The sequence below is a fragment of the Embiotoca jacksoni genome, unplaced genomic scaffold, assembly GCF_022577435.1.
Source record: "Embiotoca jacksoni isolate LCO1_2020_lvr unplaced genomic scaffold, fEmbJac1.0.p SCAF_83, whole genome shotgun sequence".
Classification (NCBI taxonomy): Eukaryota; Metazoa; Chordata; class Actinopteri; family Embiotocidae; genus Embiotoca; species Embiotoca jacksoni.
In genome coordinates this window covers 832,811-851,802 of record NW_027185440.1, presented here as the reverse complement: position 1 = coordinate 851,802, position 18,992 = coordinate 832,811, and the positions used below count along the sequence as shown (strand labels likewise).

The 18,992-nt window shown below is 38.7% G+C and overlaps 3 protein-coding genes across 7 annotated transcripts in view; 2 read left to right on the top strand and 1 right to left on the bottom strand.

Annotated features, from left to right (window-relative positions):
- Positions 1-1,686, bottom strand: part of LOC138192217 (receptor-interacting serine/threonine-protein kinase 2-like) — an 11,614-nt gene extending 9,928 nt beyond the window's left edge. For 4 of the 5 annotated variants that reach the window (XM_069139468.1, XM_069139469.1, XM_069139470.1 and 1 more), the window contains exon 1: positions 1,056-1,686. In XM_069139468.1, coding sequence (XP_068995569.1) covers positions 1,056-1,255 — 200 coding nt within the window. In that variant the 5' untranslated portion in view covers positions 1,256-1,686. Of the gene's footprint in view, positions 1-1,025 lie in introns of all 5 variants that reach the window. The other variant, XM_069139472.1, reaches the window with a different exon arrangement.
- On the top strand, positions 1,599-4,297 carry LOC138192219 (sorting nexin-16-like; the record flags this gene model as incomplete). The annotated part of the gene is made up of 3 exons (XM_069139475.1): positions 1,599-1,676; positions 3,428-3,514; positions 3,895-4,297. Coding segments are annotated over 3 exons (303 nt in total), but the record flags the coding sequence as incomplete, so codon positions are not given.
- asip2b (agouti signaling protein, nonagouti homolog (mouse) 2b) lies at positions 3,962-18,992 on the top strand. Its single transcript, XM_069139474.1, has 7 exons — positions 3,962-4,043; positions 4,164-4,191; positions 4,282-4,428; positions 9,409-9,574; positions 9,665-9,790; positions 16,929-17,002; positions 18,142-18,992. Exons 1-7 carry the CDS (start codon positions 4,036-4,038, stop codon positions 18,307-18,309), a joined length of 717 nt encoding a protein of 238 aa, XP_068995575.1. The 5' UTR covers positions 3,962-4,035; the 3' UTR covers positions 18,310-18,992.

Here is an 18,992-nt window from a genome sequence, read left to right as displayed (position 1 = left end):
TACAGGAATCTATACAACGAAAGTATTAAATCATACCATCATACTATGATTGTGTCTAACCTGTCATCACATCATTACATGGAGAAATGAGGGCTCGCTGTACTCCACATATCTCTTTAAGAATGTGTGCTGAACAGTTTTAGATGTGCCGCTCTGAGCAGGTTTGTATTGAACAGTGAGTGCGGGAGGGCAGACTGATGAGGTCATCTAGAGACAGACCCTGCAGCTGATACAAAGACAGCTAATATTAAATCTTTGGGCACGTTTTGGCTCATTAGTCAGCCGATGAGTCACAAGAAATAGCTGTGCAGAAATGCCAAGATACGGCCGACAAGTACATTTGCAGGTGTGAAATATCCTCCACAGTAAATATTTTGCTCGCAATTCTTTTAACATATTTGAGAGACCATTTGCATGGATGTTGGTTCATGTTGCACATAAAGACAAACACTATCAGTCAATGTGCCATCATAAGCTTGCGATCATCCCCCTTCAGATGTGGAGTACTGACTCAAAGTTATGGGAAACATGCCAAAGGAGATAAAGTTGAATCACACAGGAGAGGAGTGAGGTTTCAGTTCACTCCAAATACAAATGTCGCTTGAAGGAAGAATTTGAGCATTATTTATTTTTTTTAATAACGTTGAATAGCTCAGATTTTAGTGGAGTGGATTGAAGACAGTTTGTCCTACTTTTGGACTCCGGGGAGACAGATGAGTTATGTCATCCACAGACACAACCCGCTGCTTCTCAACTACTGAGACACTCTGGATATACGAGTCAAACGCAATCTTAGGTTAGGTAGTTACTTTATTAATCCCCGAGGGGACATTTATTTATTTATTTATGTTTTTTTAAATCTTGACATCCAGTGACATCAATTCAAGTCCTCATGCTATGATCCGCCACCTTAAACTGTATAAATACTAACATTTCTGTATAATTTTACTGGAATAACAACCAATTACTCTTGTTTTTTTTAAAAATCTTTTTAAATACACAGCAGTTAAAATGTCTTTCCTGACCTAGATCGTTATATGACGCAGTCGTGGTACCTTTCTCCGAAAGGAGAGTCGAGCTTCAGGCACTTGATGGCCACGGTGGTCCTCCAGTCGGAGTGCAGCGCCTTGAACACGGTGCCGAAGCCGCCCCTGCTCAGGTAGTACAGATCCGTCAGCTTCTGGTAGGGGATCACCGGCAAGGTGCTGGTCAGGCTGCCGATGTTCACACATCCCGCAGCCGCGCACGGCTCCATAGCAGGGTTTTTTTTTTTTGGAGTCTCTTCCGGGAAGAAGTCGCTGCGGGATTTATCACCCACTGGGTCAGCCTCGGAAAGCAGAAGTGCCTTTTTTTTTTTTTTTTTTTCCTCTGTTTGTTTGTTTGTTTGTTTGGTAAACGCTACGAGGAACAGCTCTCACGTTTACGCGCAGTCCATAATGTCGCTCGGCTGCTAGCGAGCTAAGCTAACGGCGAAGAGGACGAGTGGGGAAAAAAAGAGAGAGCAGCCGATAAACGGCTCACCTGTTTTACCTGCGAGACACGCGAGCACACCCGAGGACCGCTGTTAAATCGATGCCTCGCACTTGTGATGCGCTTGGCGAGACAGCCGGCTGTACCCGGCTGAGTCCAAGCGGGACGGAAACGGCGCTGCGGAGCTCCGCTGTCATTTAACGCAGGTGGTTTTGTTGTTGCTAATGACGACACATTTCCGGTTTTTTTTTTTTTTTTTTGTGAGATGCGTTCAGGTACGCAAGTTATCCGGCAACTTATTTTCTAATAATTCCTTTTGAGCGCATTCAAATTCTGACTCCTAATATGAATAATATATAGAGAAGGGATCCCAGAAACAATTAAGGTGGAGTATACGCTGTTTAAATAGCTATACAATTTTTGGAGCCCACATAGTGTACTTTTATTTCAGTTTCGTTGAAACAAAGACAGTTGTTGACAAAATCGGAATTTTTTAACATGGGGGTAATCCCCCCAAACCTGGGGCTTTCCTGAACGTGCTGTAGATGTGAATATGTAAATTAAATTTAAAATGGACGTTTTACAAGTACAAGCCATTAGTACAAGCCTCAAACATATCCTGAATACTTTTTACACTAAACTGTACGTTTAAGTGCATCAATTATTTTTGACATTTTACTCGAGGCCTATATATTCAATACAGAACACAAAAACACAAATTAATAATGTGCAGATAAAATACTACATAACAAATCACACTCCATGAGATAACCCAGATATTTTGGGGGAAAAAACACATTTGATGTAACACTATTTATGCTATATGTACTTATATTTCCTTTTGTTTTCTTATATTTCCAATTATAGCCTTTTGGAACGGTTTAAGACTTGGCATTTATTACATTTTTCATTGATTTGTTTTTATATATATATATGTATATATTGGTATGGTATAAAGCTACAAAATCTGATTTAATGTATATACAATTATAAGATCATTTCTCTTTATTAATGTTCGGGTAGAGAAACTTTACATGATTAACATTTTGCAGATTTGTGGTTATAAAAGCAGGACGTGCTCTTTCTCTGTTGGTAGACGGGGCACGCTGTTTAGCACATGACCGGTTTGTATTGTTCCTCTGTAATCTGAAACCTCTGGGAAGCAGAGGGTGTCAACAAATCAAGTACAACGTTGTAACGTGCCCAGTTGTGTTTTTGATGAGCCAGCAAGACTGTCAACCAGAAAGTCCGTGCACAGTTCAGGCGACAAACGCAACTTGGGTCACATATACTCTGGATATTTTCCAAGCTCTGACACAGAGTTAGTTTGTACTGATCTTTTACATCTTTTACTGATTTTTTTTAGGTGAAAGCCGTTTCAGATTTTCTTTCCGGATGGTAATACTGTACGTGTGTGTGTGTGTGTGTGTGTGTGTGTGTGTGTGTGTGTGTGTGTGTGTGTGTGTGTGTGTGTGTGTGTGTGCGCGCACAATCCAGTTGAAAGAGCAAAATCTGTCACAGTCACATGTGTGAGCACGGCAGTATATTTTGCAACAGCAGTTGCACTTCAAATTCCCCATTTGACCCAACATAGGGAGATTCCCTCATCAAGTGATTGTTTGAAATTTTACATTTCTGACATTATTAGTAAATATAACTGTTGGCTGAATATATTTGACAAACTATTTTGTTTGTCAAAAAAATAGTAACACTTTGTTACAGATTATCCTAATAATCTTTACAGCTGCTTGTGTTTACAATTATCTGTACAGGCATGACATTAAATGTATGAGAAGGGAAAGGAGCTCTGACTACTTTGTTCTATTTGTGTGCATACAAAGCACAGCTACACACTACATGTGTCCACATATTGGTATGCAGCAGTTGTACCTACAATAGGACGCAGATAAACTGTGCCGATGCATCTGACACGACAACTCACCTGTCTGTTTCGTAGGTTTTTAAGGTGCTGGTGACGGGGAGTCAAGGAGACAGCTGGGTGATCTTCAGAAGATACACAGACTTCTGCCGGCTCAGTGACAAGGTGAGAACCTGTCGTGTTTCTCAGCAGCAACATTAGGGACACCATAACGTTGTGAAATTACATACTGTGAAAAGCCCAGAGGAGTTTTATGATGGACAAGGGCAAGTTAAAGCTGTAAAATCCATTAACAGCAGTATAATGCTGCACCAATGATCAGTGAGTGTGAGAAGTTTTACCTTGTCATCCACCAATGTTACTTTGTGTCTCAGTAGAAACATGAAGCTCTGCTGTCTCCAAACATCTCATTTAGTTCAGCAAACAATAACACGCTTTCTGTATTTGTTAAGTTCATTTACACCACACTGTGACTGCTGTGATATTGTTGCCATAGTGATCGAATTTTCTGTTTCCTCATCCTATGTTCATCGAATTGGTTGCAGCTTAAAGAGCAGTTTCCCAGCTTTCTCCCTGCTCTGCCTCCTAAGCAATGGCTCAAAGACAACTATGATGAGGAGTTTCCAGAGGAGAGGCAGATTGGGTTGCAGACCTTCCTGCAGAACTTAATGCTACACAAATAAGTCATGAAAAGGTATGTGTGTGCAATATTTTTCCAGAGATTGCCCTGAACCACGCTTTGACTTTTAAATACTTTTTTTTTGTTCCCCAATGAAACTTTGAGATGCTTTGTGTGTTTGCTTGACGCTCCAAGTCTATTTGACAATCTGGAGGAAAACAGGGTGAGATCACTTTCTTCATATAATCTCAAGGACTAAAAGTCAACACAGTTGTTTGGTTTAACCACCTACTGGCTGCTGTTTGGAGTGCAGGCGTTCTGTGAGACTCTGGAGGAAACCAATCATTATCTTCAGAGGGAACTTGTGGAAACACAGAGGGACGTCGACACGTTGAAGAAAACTCTGGAGGACAGGGAGAGCTGCATCGACCTGCATCGACCTACTGCTGAAGAAAGTCAAGTAAATATGTGTCTTTTGCACAGGCATTACATGCACTGGACACTGTACTGAAATGATTTAGTCTCACACAGATCTCTGTCACTTTCTTCTAAGAGCCTCAAAGGTCCCGTTGAGACAGCAGTGATGATCGCCACACACACACCAACAACACACACAGAGACGATGTGGAGGGATTTAAGAAAAAAAATACACAAATGGAAATGAAGATGATGGCAGACAATACTTTATACCTGAGGCTGATAAAGAATGAAACCAGAGAACAAAGTAAACAACTAGCAGCTGATGTTACCGGAGTTATGTTAAAGGCAGAGTTTTACTTTTTTTCTTCAGCTACTAAGAACATTAATATATATTTTCTGTGCTGGTCTTAATGAAAGTCTTACCTTTGCTGCATTTCTTTCATATCTCGGTGAGAGTCTGATACAACAGTAAAAGGCCTTGAAGCTTTCTGAAGGACAGTGTTGATCCAGCTGCCTCGTCTTCAAATCAAAGGATACAAGAAAATCAAAACTGAAAATTCCTGATTACACATTTGTACATTTGAAACATTAACTTTCAGAAGTGCAGTGACAGAACAATCACAGAGAGCAAAAACAGACATGAAGTCGAATGAACCTTGTGGATTATTGTGTGTGTGTGTGTGTGAGTGCGTGAGTGTACATGCAATATAATATATGAATTGGGATAAAGGTATTTATACTAGGATCATTGTGATGTTTCATTAATAGCTGGCATGTCAACCATCAATATCTCAAAACACAAAGCATGTTGTATTCTCATAATATACTGTCTTGATTTTAAGAAGGAATACAACTTGAAAAACACTTATTTTAGAGTATTATTTTCTGTTAAATTAATGCATTAAGATGACTTTGATGATTATGTTAAATTAATCCTGATTTTCAAAGTTTAATTGCTCTACATAGGAAGAGTACAAAAACAAATGACCAGAAGGTGGCACTGTAATACAATAACAGCTTTGGAGAGTAAAGACACTGTATCCACACTGGGAACTTGATGTTCTGTTCTCGTCTCACTCAAGGACATCTTTGCAAGCCCTGAGTACACAGGAGAAAGCAGAGAACAGACGTGAATCACAGTTCACAATCAATAATGAAGTGTGTGTGTGTGTGTATGTGTGTGTGTGTGTGTGTGTGTCTTTGTGTGTTAGACTAATTCAAGTGGGGCCTCATTCATAGCAGCCCCATTATCAGGCTGAACAGACATTTTGTTTCACTGCACTCCTTCTATTTCAATCCAAATCCAAATGCTAAATCCAGTATATGAACAACTGAGTTGTACATTAGGAAAAACATGTAAAGATGCTCCTGCTGCTCTTTCATAATGTGAAAAAAAACAACCTGGCAGGGCAAGAGTGAAAATCTACATGCAGGCTTTAAGGAAAATCCTTAAATGGGGATGTTGGTTGGTCGACCAAACCACTTTGGTCTAACACAAAATATCTCAACAACTACTGGAATGATTGTCATGACATTTGTCAGAGGCATTAATGGTCCCAAGAGCATGAAGCCCAATTACATTTCCTCTAGTGCTAACTGATAGCTGACAGCTTTAGTTTGAAGAGAAATGTCTTTCTTGGAAGGGTTGCAATGAAACTTGCTTGAGATATTTTTAGCTCCCTGTAGGAACAATTTCTCATCCCTTGTGACTTTTCCTTTGCCGCGCTCATCAGCTCAAAGGTTACTTTGTCCAGGTTTATGGCCAAATAACTGCAAAACTAATCTTATTCCCATCTGCCCCAGAGCGTATTTCGTGTTAAACTAATTTGCAAATGTCATGCCAAGAGTCTGTAGTGAACATAAATATACACTATTACTGTAAATATGAACACAGATTTAAATTTAGCTCAAACCTGTGTCTGCTAGCATGGTGATAAACTTTTTTTTTAAACATCTAAGATCTTTTTATTTAATTTAATTTTTTTCTTCAATTGCCTTTATTTGAGATAAAGTAGGGATACAGACAACATTTTTTTTGACTTAAAGGCACCACAGCCAAAGCAATTAACTGGGTCTTCCTGAGCACTCAGCTACCAGACGGCCATCACAGGCACATGCTGCTAAATCAAATCACCTATTCTAATGGTATTAGACTTGTAATAAAAGCCCGGATATATAATACATGTTACATTACACTTGACAAATTTCACAGATATAAACAATTTACAGTTAAGATTATCAAAAACTATATTCGTTATTATTATTTTGACTGTGATTGTTGTGTTGAAGGTGCAGCTCCAAAACCCTGTGAATCCTGTGGTCTCTCCAGACCGTCCCCTCAGAAACTCATTTATCTACCACATGTGTGTTTGTGTTTGAGAGAGAAGTCGGTGTCAAAATAATGGAACACAAGTGTAGATATTCATTTTTTACAACAAAATCTTATCAGCTTATCCTTGAGTCCAAGTGAAGGTTCGTACCAAATTTGTAGAAATTCTTTCAAGGCGTTTTACACAAGAATGGGACAGACAGATAAGACATATGATGAGGTTACAGTGACCTTGACCTTTGAACTTTAACCACAATGCTCAGAACATGCACGGCTCAGACCTGTGAGAGATTAATCTCTGTCAGCTCGGGTGTTATTAAAAGAAGTTTTGTTTGAGGGTAAGAACACCTCGTCAGCTACAGTACAACCAATATTTGGAATATGACCTGCAAATTTTGTGTACGTTGAAGTTGCACGTTGGACGTGATGTTTTTGAGCTGAATGTGCTGAGCTATATGGGTCCCTACTGAGCTGCTTTTCGCCACTAGCACTCATTTCATTATGTGTGTGTATCCTGTTGCCTATAAGTACCTATCGTGCACAATACACACGAGACCACACATAACACAAGCATGATATTTTGACATGAGCACAACAAATTACTTATATTTTGGAATACTATGTTGTTCCAGGGGTGCTGCGTTAGTTAGTTTAGACGAATTTGATTAAGCATAACTCCATTTAAGAATATGTTCCATGAAAGCATGAAATCAGCGCAAATAATAAAGGTATTACATTTTTATTTAGATTTCCCTCAGGGTCACATGCTTAGCTGGAAATCCAGGGACCAGGACCTCCTAAAAGTTCTGAAAATTTCAGTTTTTGTTCTGCCTTAATTTTTGATTTTATTAGCACTTAGTTTTAGTCTTGATCATAAGTGAACCTGGCTGTGTGTAAGAGCTTTGAACAAATAATAATGATATAATAATTAATAATGTTATGCCTTAGTTTTGCTGTCAGGTTAGTCTAATACAAGATAACAATTTTTTACTGAAGCCATATCTCCCCTGGCTGTGGCAGTGTGTGTTTGAAGTGGATCTGCGTATGATCCGGTCCACGGTTATTCGTAAGATCACAGAATCCTCTGACTCCAATAAGAACTTAGCAGAAAGATATCTGTCTATGAAGACGAGCCAAACCATACAAATGTTCATATATTCCATAAATTAATGTCCACTCAGGGATTTGTGCATACCTAAAGCCTCAGACCCTGACTAAGGCTTTGTACAGGGTGTCAAACAGTGAAGCTTCTGTCTGTATGCAGCCCAGCTGTGGCACACCAGGGAGAAAAGATAGGTTTTATAGGTCGGCATTAGTGACTTTGTATTGTTTGTGTTTACCATGTTGGACCACTAATCTTGTTTTCCTCAGACGGACAATTCCTTTTTCTGTAATATTATTTGTGTTTCTGGTTGTCTGCAATGTGTCCACATGACTTGAAATTAGATTGATTTTTATTAGTGCTTAGCTTTAGTCTTGATCGTAAGTGAACCTGGCTGTGTGTAAGAGCTTTGAACAAATCTCAACAATAGCAGAGGAGTAAAACAGTAATTAGAAGTTACAACTCATGTCTTTGTTGAAGTGCAAACAAATTTCTCATTTGGTTGTAGTTTATCTTAATTTACAGCTTTGTTTGTACATGTAGTATCTAATTGTTTTTCCAGATATGATATTAAAGGTAATAAAAATATGATATCTCCAGTTCTGCTGCCGCGATTTCAGTACTTTTTTATTTTACTTTCGAAAAGCCCACATCATGAATCCAACAGTGTTATGCACCTGCAAAGCTAAATCAGTGAAGTGCAAAAATAGTTTTTAAAAAAACCCAGATTCAAACACTTTTGTTGAAATAGGCAGTGATAAGTATACCAATGAATCAGTGTAATTTTTTTGAGTTAAATGGTTTTTAATAAACTTGGTTACGTGTTGTCTTTATTCTTGGGAGGACTAAGTAAGGTAGCAACTGCCTCCATCATCCATTTAATAGTCCCATAAAAATGAGAATATAATTTAAAATTTTGCTCCTGACATAGAACGTCCTAAATAATCAAGCTCCATCTTATAGGCTAGGTAACACCTCTTGGTACCCTACCATCCCAACAGCACACTTCACTGTCACACTGAAGGCTTGCTTACAGTTCTGAGAGTAGCAGAACAGGAGGCAGAGCCTTTAGTTATCAGGCCCCTCTCCTGTGGAACCAGCACAGGAATTTGGGCTTTCAAGAAAGCTTAAAACTTTCCTTTTTATGAAAGGTTGCAACCAGGGAAGGATAAAATGACTTTGAACCATCCTCTCACTATGCTCTGCATTCATTTGACTGTATTCTGTTTTAACATAGGCCTATATTTAATCAATGACATTTTATTGGCATTGATATTTTAACATTGCTAATATAAGGCAATTGTCTATCATCCTATCTACTGCAATATACAGTAACCTAAATAAACTGGGTTGGGTTTGTTTGCATTTCTTTGTTTTCATATTTCTTTGAAATGTATGTTTTCTTTGGTATTTCGTTGTTTTTGTAAGGTATATTGGAACCACGTTCAATGGTGATTTTGTGTTATAAATAAAACTCAATTTAATTAAATTAAATAATTTGTTTTACCTTACACTAATACATTCACCCCTGTCTTTTACAATTAAGCAATTAATGAGTAATGAGTCTGACCTGTTCTTGTTCGCTCAAGCATCTCCTGGCGTGTCTAGAGCCCGTCACGTGGGGGCGGCGCGTCTCCGTCCTCGTCGTTCATCACACACTCTGTGCTGGGTTCAGTGTTGCCTCCTCAAAGCCAGAAAAAAAAAAAAAAAAAAAAAAGAAACCTGAGGGAGCTGAAGTAAAGATTTATTTAAGAAGTACGTGACATGTGCATGCGTCTTGCTGTAGCACGTGACAGTCCGGGATTTATTATATGAATGTGAGATTGATTTCCACTGTGTCATTAGCAGAGCTCATCATCACCATGAGGAAGATCACCGACAGGCACTTGATGTGCTTGCTCCTGCTTGCCTTCCCGCTGTCCTGGGCAGAGGACACGAAGAAAGATGTGAGGAAGACTGAAAATGCCACAGGTAAATATTCAACCATGTATGATGTTTTTTTTTGGGCACATTAAAACTGCTTTTATTTTATGTTTTGTTGTGCTGTGAGTCTAAAGGCTGCAGCGTCACCGATAATAATGATATGAAAGAACAGACTGGATAATTAATAGGCTATATGTGGCTGTCGTAGCCTGGTGTGGGTGCGTGGATTTTTTTAGATAGATACAGAGGTAGATTAAAAGAAGAAAAAAAAATAAGCAACTAAATAAAATAAAGAGTTGGGAGACGAGACAGATGTTTGTTGAATATGGAATATTTCTTTAAAAGCCCATTACATTTGGTATTGTTGTCTAACTCATGTTATTATTTCCTTTGGAACATGACCATGGTAAAAATATAATTAACTTTTTGTCTTTTTTTCTTAACTTTTTAAGTTTTATTAAAAGCTATACACAAATAATATTAATTGGTATTCATGGCACTTGATTAATAAACAGCAATAAAAGAAAAAAGATAATTAAATCCCTATTATTAATTAGTTTCTAAATTTAAAACAAAATATTGCTCCAACATTGATTAAAAATGTGGAAGGGTAGCTTTCAAAGGATGGTTCACAATACCCCATTGCTTTCTCAAACTCAGACTGCTGAAGCACCTTAAAGACAATTACACTCAAATAAAGTGTGTACTGTTTTCCTGTACACAAAGAGGACTGTGGATTTTGTCCCTTATCATTGGGGAGCGTGTTATGAAGGGATAACCTTAATGTCTGGTAGGGACTGGAGAAATGATCACTGCAGCGTAACCCTTGTTCAGTGTCTATGAGAGCAAGTGACTGTTGTTTTAAGATAGATTGGAAAAAATGTGAACTTCAGGAATTGAACCTAGTTGTTTCTGATATGAGAATTGCAATAGAGCATGAAAAGACATGTAGTTAAATCTCGTCTGTAATATATAATAGGTGTATAAATTGCCGACATACACACTTTTAAATACAGCTGAGGAATTGGACTGAATTAAGAAAAGTAAATATTGTATAAACACGGATTTATTTATTTTTTAAAAGCTGGTTTAAAGGTACAATATGAACAATTTTAAGTTACAATTAGAATGTGAGGAAAAGTCAAAGTCGTCGTGTATTGTAGCTATATATTTAAGTTAGCATGCTAACCAGCCCATCCCGTCTTGTAATACAGCCCTGCGCCCCAAAGGGTGACAGCAAGTCACTGTAGCGTCCAGTCTGCCCTCAGTGCAACATGAGCGGAAGAGGATGTAGTGCACTCTAACCACAGATTGTATATAAAAGGGTTGGCTCCAAAAAGGCTCTGGTTCCATAGACTCCCATTCAACTTCTCTCTTGAAATATAAAGTCAATCCATTTTTTTCCACGAGTCAAAATTATTTAATTATGCTAAAGTCACTCCTTATTAGTTTTCTGGCGGGGCATCTGAAATTAAATCCTGTCATTAGATTGAGATTGAGTCAGATTCACTGCTCGCTCCTCACCAACTCATTCAAATATGTTCACTAATGACTACAAAATAACAACACTGCTGGAGAGAGCTTTTGGCGAGGAAAAGAATTCAATTTGATACTGAACTCACAATATTTAGTTTAGACTGGGGTCTAGCTATTATTACTAACGGCAGCTATTTAACAGTATCTTGCAAGGCAGCGGATTGTGTAACATTACTGATACTGATAATATGTGAAGTTAGCTGCGTTAATACTGAAGTCAGACCTGTTAAAATATCTGTTTATGACCACCTCAATTAATTCGTAATCTATCTACCAAACTATAGCAATTTTATGTAGTAAACAAACCACATGTAATGCCCTTGTTTAGATAATTCAAAACAGATTTGTTAGTGCGGTTAATGACAACACAAACCATACCAAAAAACAATAGGTGTCATTATGTGGTTTTGCTGTGGCTGTTTTCCTGCTATTATGGTCTTGGCAAAAGCAAACTGTAACGTGAAATGGAGGCTGATTGGAAGGCTGGATTGAGGGCAGACTGGATGCAACAGCGACTCACTCTTGCCTCTTGACATACAAAATGGTATTACAAGACATATTTCTTACATATTGCATCTTTAGATAGATAGATAGATAGATAGATAGATAGATAGATAGATAGATAGATAGATAGATAGATAGATAGATAGATAGATAGATTCAATTCAATTCAATTCAACTTTATTTATACAGCACCAAATCACAACACAGGTTATTTCATGGCACTTAACACATTAACGTCCTTACAGCAAGACTTTACAATATTATACAGAGAAACCCAACAATTCAACAATTCCCACATAAGCTAGGAGAGAAAAAACTCCTCTTTAAAGGAGAAAAACCTCCAACAGAGGGAAGGAAAAACTCCCTCTTAACAGGAAGAAACCTCTGACAGAACCAGGCTCAGAGGTGGGCGGCCATTTGCCTCGACGGGTTGGGGTGAGAGGAGAGCAGAGAGAGAAAAGGACAGCATAGAGATAGAAGAGAAGAACTGTTGGTGGAGACGACAAGCGCAGGGCAGAGACATGCAGCTCCATGACGGGACATCTGCAAAAGAAAGAAGAGAAACTACGCGAGCGAGGGAACTGAATGGAGACAACAGACAATAAGAAAAAGATATGGGAGAGAAAAGGATGGTGAGGTATGAGTCAGTAGGAGGAAAGAAAAGAAGCTCAACGTGTAACAAGGTCCCCCAGCAGCCTCGGCCTATAACAGCATAACTAAAGGTTGGTTCAGGTCTACCTGAGCCAGCCCTAACTATAGGCTTTGTCAAAAAGGAAAGTTTTGAGTCTAATCTTAAGCTAGAGAGGGTTTCTGCCCCTCGAACACAAACTGGGAGCTGGTTCCACAGGAGAGGAGCCTGAAAACTGAAGGCTCTGCCTCCCATTCTACTTCTGTAAACTCTAGGAACCACAAGTAGACCAGCGTACTGAGAGCGAAGTGCTCTGCTAGGATTATATGGTTCTATAAGATCTCTAAGATATGATGATATGATGGAGCCTGGTCATGTAGGGCTTTTTAAGTCATCAAGAGAATTTGAAATTCTATTCTTGATTGAACAGGAAGCCAATGAAGAGAAGCTAAAACTGGAGAAATGTGATCTCTCTTGCTAAATCCTGTCAGTACTCTTGCTGCAGCATTTTGGATCAACTGCAGGGTTTTTAATGAGTAATATGAACATCCTAACAACAAGGAATTACAATAATCCAGCCTGGAAGTAACAAATGCATGAATGAGTTTTTCTGCATCACGCTGAGGAAGGATTTTCCTGATTTTATTAATATTACGTAGATGAAAGAAGGCAGTTCTGGAGATTTGCTTTATCTGGTGTCTAAAGGACAAATCCTCATCAAAGATGACTCCAAGGTTCCTCACAGTTTTGCTGGAGGCCAAGACGACGTCATCTAGAGTAACTAAGTGATTACAGAAAGAGTTTCTGAGGTGTTTAGGACCAAGTACAATAACTTCCGTTTTGTCTGAATTTAGAAGCAGGAAGTTTTTGGTCATCCAGGCCTTTATGTCTTTTAGACAGGCTTCAAGTTTTACCAACTGATTAGTTTCATCTGGTTTTATAGAAAGATATAGCTGAGTGTCATCTGCATAACAATGGAAGTTTATGCAGTGCTTCCTGATGACATCTCCTAATGGAAGCATGTACAAAATAAAAAGTATTGGGCCTATCGGTAGATAGATAAATAGATAGATAGATAGATAGATAGATAGATAGATAGATAGATAGATAGATAGATAGACAGATAGACAGATAGATAGATAGATAGATAGATAGATAGATATTTACTTACTTACTTACTTACTTACTTTATTAATCACCAAGGGGAAATTTTTACGCTGCAGCAGCATTTATAGATACAGGAAAGCAATAAAATAACAGTAAAAAAAAACTTAACTCCTGTGTTTACATCTATTGCTTATGTAAGCAAACTTTTTGCAGCACCAGTAACAATAATAACTTAAATTTGGTTGTTGTCTGCTGCCATCCAAATTGGAAGTGATGCCATTTACAGTGTTTGCAGCTGGATCAAGATTTATTCTTTCAAAGAATCACTTGATGGTATAGCTGTAAGGCTTGTTTGTGGTGACCTCCAGTGGTAAAAACCTGCTTATCTGTCATCACTTGGTGAATGAAGAGTGTTTCATCACAATTTGTTTCAAAGATTGATGGTGGTTCCACAGAAATGTCTGTATTTCAAGAAGTTAAGTAGAAATATCTCAAAGGGGAAGATCAAAGTATGGATGAAAGCCTCAGTGTCAGCTGGAGAAGAGGCATTAAACATCTCCAAGATGCACAAAGGTATTTCTCGAATGTAACAGATAAAGTCTGAACATCTGGTCAAAGATTAGCCTCAGGGGGTTGAGCTGGATTAGAAGAGAAGGTGAAGCAGCCATCAGTCATGAGGAAGAAGGAAAAAGATCAGAGCCAAGAAGGTAGATTTTTGATTTGTTGCCTTTTGAACTTGCGCAGTGTCCATGCTGCGAGGCTGAGTGGACGTGAGTCCTTTTACTTTGATGAAAGTTGTTTAGGATCAAAAGAACATCTGAGCCGACAGAGACGAGATGTGGATTCAAACTATTTTGATTTCCACTGGAACATTGAAATATTGGTCCAGCTCCATCCCACCGGGCTTCAAAGCAAACATTAAGGTCACTTATGACCTAATGGAAGAACTTTTCATGACAAAAGAAATACCCCCAACTTATTGTTTTCATCAATTTTTGGCAATATTAGATGAACAAAAGAAAGCCATTGATTAGCAAGGTCCCTGTCAGTTCTCGAGAAGAAGTCCTCCTCCTTTGGTCCAAAGAAGAAAAGAACAACTGGCGATGGCTCCAACTGTCCATCAAAACTGATTTACTCACTACCTTTTTCCACAGCTTCCATTTGAATCTCACAATCCTCCTCAGATAATGTCCTTTGCCCAGTTGTTATGGAAACACTTAAGTTGTCATCACAGGATTTATTATGATACACCACCATCATAATAAATAAGGAGTTTGAGACTATTTTGTCAAGCTTGACTTCCCAAGAACAAACTTTCATCCTCAATTGTCTCGATATTTGCAACTAAATATCAGTAAAATTTCAACAAATCTGTATTTTACATGCAGTAGTAGTTGTAAATACATCCATCCTCTTCAACCCATTATTTATTTTTACAATGAAACAAGGAAAATATACAATTAGTATCCAGTAATGAAACCCATATTAGCTGGCAATCCATGCAAGGTTTTACAAATATAAAATCTACATGAAATAACAATTCATAATGGAAAGAGTAAAAACCAACTGTGTTTGCACAGTTGGAGGTCTCCTAGCAACACTTTTACAGTCTTTTATAGTGGAGGTCTTCAGGGGAAATAGTTTTTAGGCAGCAGAGGTTTTTGTTTTACATTGAGCCCTCCTGTTAGCGAGTCTAAAGAGACAGCCGTTGTGAACCAGTTATCAAATGGTTCCTTTTAATTTACTGCAAAGTGGATATCACATTTTTCAAAAACTGTTTGACAAGAGTTGGTATGCCAGACAATTTTTTCCCATATAAAAACCCCTGTAACTGACTGATTCAGTGTTTTCCAACAAGAATGAGAGGGGGAAGTGTAGATGTCCAAGTGATCAGTGATATATCCTCCTCCCTACAGGGTGACAAATGGTGCAGAAAGGGAGGATAAATAAGGAATCCCAAAGAAGACTGCTTTTGTTGAAATGTTTTGCTTCTAAGATTTGATAGTGTTTAAAATTCCTGCCAGTAGTTCCATAGAAATGGACAGAACCAAAACATGTCCCATGATACCATGAAAGCCCAGATTATTAAATTGTTCTTTCTCAGAAAAGGCCTCACAGAGCTCAGCCCACCTGTTGACAGAGAACTCGTTCTCCCTGACAGCGTCTATATGGAAGGGTGCCCACATTTTAAAGTCAGAGAAACCATGTTTTCATGGCTTTTTTCACGGGAAAAGCTGCATCTACTAAAGCTATTTGGAGCATTTTCTATAAACGGGTCGGTATGCCAGGAGCTCTGTCGTAACCCACCAATTAGCTGGCAATGCATCGCCCTTTCAACCCAATCCTTGTGGGTGATAAGCCCATATGGCTTCAGCCCCACTCAGACCGTTGGGTGATTACAATCGGGCTTCATGGGTGCGAGCCAGACACTCACTCAATTAGGGGGTCCCAGTTTCTCTATGTAATGTGATGTTAATCTGTTTATTTGTGATTGGTTCATTGGGGTTCTTGTGTTGGGAGATCCTTTCATGGACAATTGTCTGGTAGGGTTTCCTCCACTCGACTGGTATTACCAGACAGGATTCACTGATGGATCTGGCACACACCACAGATGATTGTTTGACACAAGATGATTGAATCGCAGTGGGAGGCAATTTCTGATTAATTTTGAAACTATTGGAGCAGCCTTTAACTAATATGCACTGATCACCATATGACTGATATAGCAAATGCCCAAAAATTGTAGGCATTGTTCTTGCACCAGCTTCAATTCCTCGATATTTGCTAGCATTGCTAAAACTGCTCGAATTGCTTGATCTAGCTCTACCAATGCTGCCATTGTTGAAACTGCATTCCAAAGCAAATGCTTGACTTCAAAGTCATCGCACTGAGCAACCCCCACTGGTCGCTGTTTGGTCCACCTTTCAGAGTGGCTGAGCGAACCTTCATGCGAACATGGTTTCCAGACTATAATCACACCAAAGAATAAATGGATGCACATTTCTAGTGGACAGATTGGGAAGGTCAAACAGCCAAAAGAAGATTGAAACAGAACTGTAACCTCTTCACATTTAAAATAGCCAGCTGAAGTATATGGACATCTGATCAGCCTCTTGGACATCTTACCTGTGAAAACATTCGAGGCACATCCGACTGGAAGAGACCTCTCGGGCAGGCCCAGAACCCACATCTGGGAGTCTTATTTTACTTAATACATGTTTACTTGTCCCTCAATGTGTGACACGAATATATTGTAGGTCCCAAGAGAGTGCAGTGAGGTCCAGTCCTTCTTGGTGCAGGCACACTGAATTAACCTCTACTGAAAAAAAACCCTGATATATTTTAAATAAGAAATGTTTATTGAGCATGTTCAGTGACAATAAACAGTCATTCTGTTATTTTTAATCCTAGTTTGGAACCAAGCGAAGACCAGACGGCTGTTTGCGAGGCAAAAGATTTCTTCACCACAGCAAATTCACATTCTTGTAAGTTTTTATTGATCTTCTTTAACTGTCTTTGTCACATAATACCACGGTATGTTCACGGATGTTTCAGTCCAGCATGCTTATGAGTGCTGGATATAAATATTGTTTGAATGTTAATTTTGTGGTCAGCTGTTTGCCATTAGTTGTTTATATGCATGTATCCATGTCCTACTCTTAAATTTTCCCTGAAGGAGCTTCAGAGTTTGAAAAACATATTCTTTCTATTTTTTGATAGCTTCTTCATTCTTTTCTTTCATTTAGCATATGTATTTATTTATTTTCCTGTATTTAAAAATGGCATTTTCAGTTTCTTAAAGACATTTATTTCAAATTTTGAAAATTCCTATTTTCAACAGTGGCAGATTTAAAACTGGAAGCAACAAACAACAGAGATAAATGTGGTCAACGTGGTTTTTGCTGCAAATGTCCAATTAGTCAGCATAAAATAACTAATTCTATTATAATAAGAGTAACTATAAAATTAAGTGTGTTGTCGTTTTAGATTAAAGGTGTGTGTATTTTAGTTTTAGTTTAGTTTTGTGCTGTGCATCAGGCTGAAAACAACCCTGACATCACCTTAGAAGGTTGATGGCTAATGTGCTACCAAACTATCACTTATTTACATATCCAGTTGATATAAAAGAATATTAGCATTAATTTAGAGTTGTTGACCATCTGTTTAGTCTAGCTCTGTTATGGTACACTCTTGACCACCATGCGAGGACCATCATGTTCTCTAACTAGTTGATAACTTTGTCTGTCTGCTGTTCAGTGCTACAGAGTCAGATTACAGCAGTTTTTTTTCTATAAAGTGGCTGAGACTACTGAGAGCCTTGAGAGTGAATCAAAACAGCAAAGCTGCAGCCCATTAAACTAAGAATAATGAGCCGAAAGACACTAAAATGTCCTGTAGAACTGACAGGAACATCTTTGCCTGTCTGTCACCGATCTCTCTTACATAAGCCATAACTAATTTAACCCACTATTTACAGAAAAAAATACTGTTGTTTTAAAGTCTGGTTAACTGTGTTTAAACAATATTTTTCCACGCAACCTAAATCCCAAGTCAGATGACAGTGGTGACTTTTCCATTTTGATGTGAGACATTTTCTATGACTTCTCTGTCGGTGTTGTTTTAGAAACACAAGTCAAACCTTATGACTCCAGCGCGTCGCTGTGGCCGCCTGATGGAGAACTGCTCCTCACACGTACCTTGTTGCGACCCCTGCGCCTCTTGTCGCTGTCGACTCTTCAACACCATCTGCCACTGCTGGAGGATGAACCCCCTGTGTTTAAAGTGGACCTAGATGTAGCGCGCGCGCACGCACGCACGCACGCACGCACGCACGCACGCACACACACACACACACACACACACACACACACACACACACACACACACACATATGCATAAACACACCCCAGCACCTGTACATAGTGTATGCAGACCTGCAGACACAAACGCTGCCTTTTGTCCTTTGGGATTTCCCTCTATGACTGCACAGGTGCAGTTCAGAGAATATTATTACAATTCAGAGTAACTCGAAATATTTGGAAAATCATGACACAGACTGAAAAAGTAAAAATCTCATTCCCATCTACTGTGGCGGCCTCACACAGGAAGGTGTGAAGTGAAGAATGAAGCCATTGTGATGGAGAGTTTTTCTTTCTTCGGTCTTCTGAAGTATATGAAATCAATCACTAAATATTAAAATATCCAGGTGTAACAAAGGTTGGGTGACATGTACTTTTTCATGCATGTAGAAAATCACGTTAACTGTATGTTGTGCCTCGGGTATTTCCTGCACTGTTGCTGCTTTGAATATCTTCATTATTTCTGCTCTCCTACCATGCTTATCAGGTGGTAATCCCAACAATTAGATTTACATAAGAACATACATTTCTTTTTTTGGTTTTAACTCATTGATGCAATTGATTTTTGTGTTCCTATGTAAAACATGGCACGAAGAATTAAAGAAATACCAATTTA

Coding starts and splice junctions, on each gene's coding strand:
- asip2b (XM_069139474.1), top strand. Junction 4,192..4,281: donor ACAATCTGGAGGAAAACAGG/GTGAGATCACTT, acceptor TTTGGAGTGCAG/GCGTTCTGTGAGACTCTGGA. Junction 17,003..18,141: donor CACAGCAAATTCACATTCTT/GTAAGTTTTTAT, acceptor GTGTTGTTTTAG/AAACACAAGTCAAACCTTAT.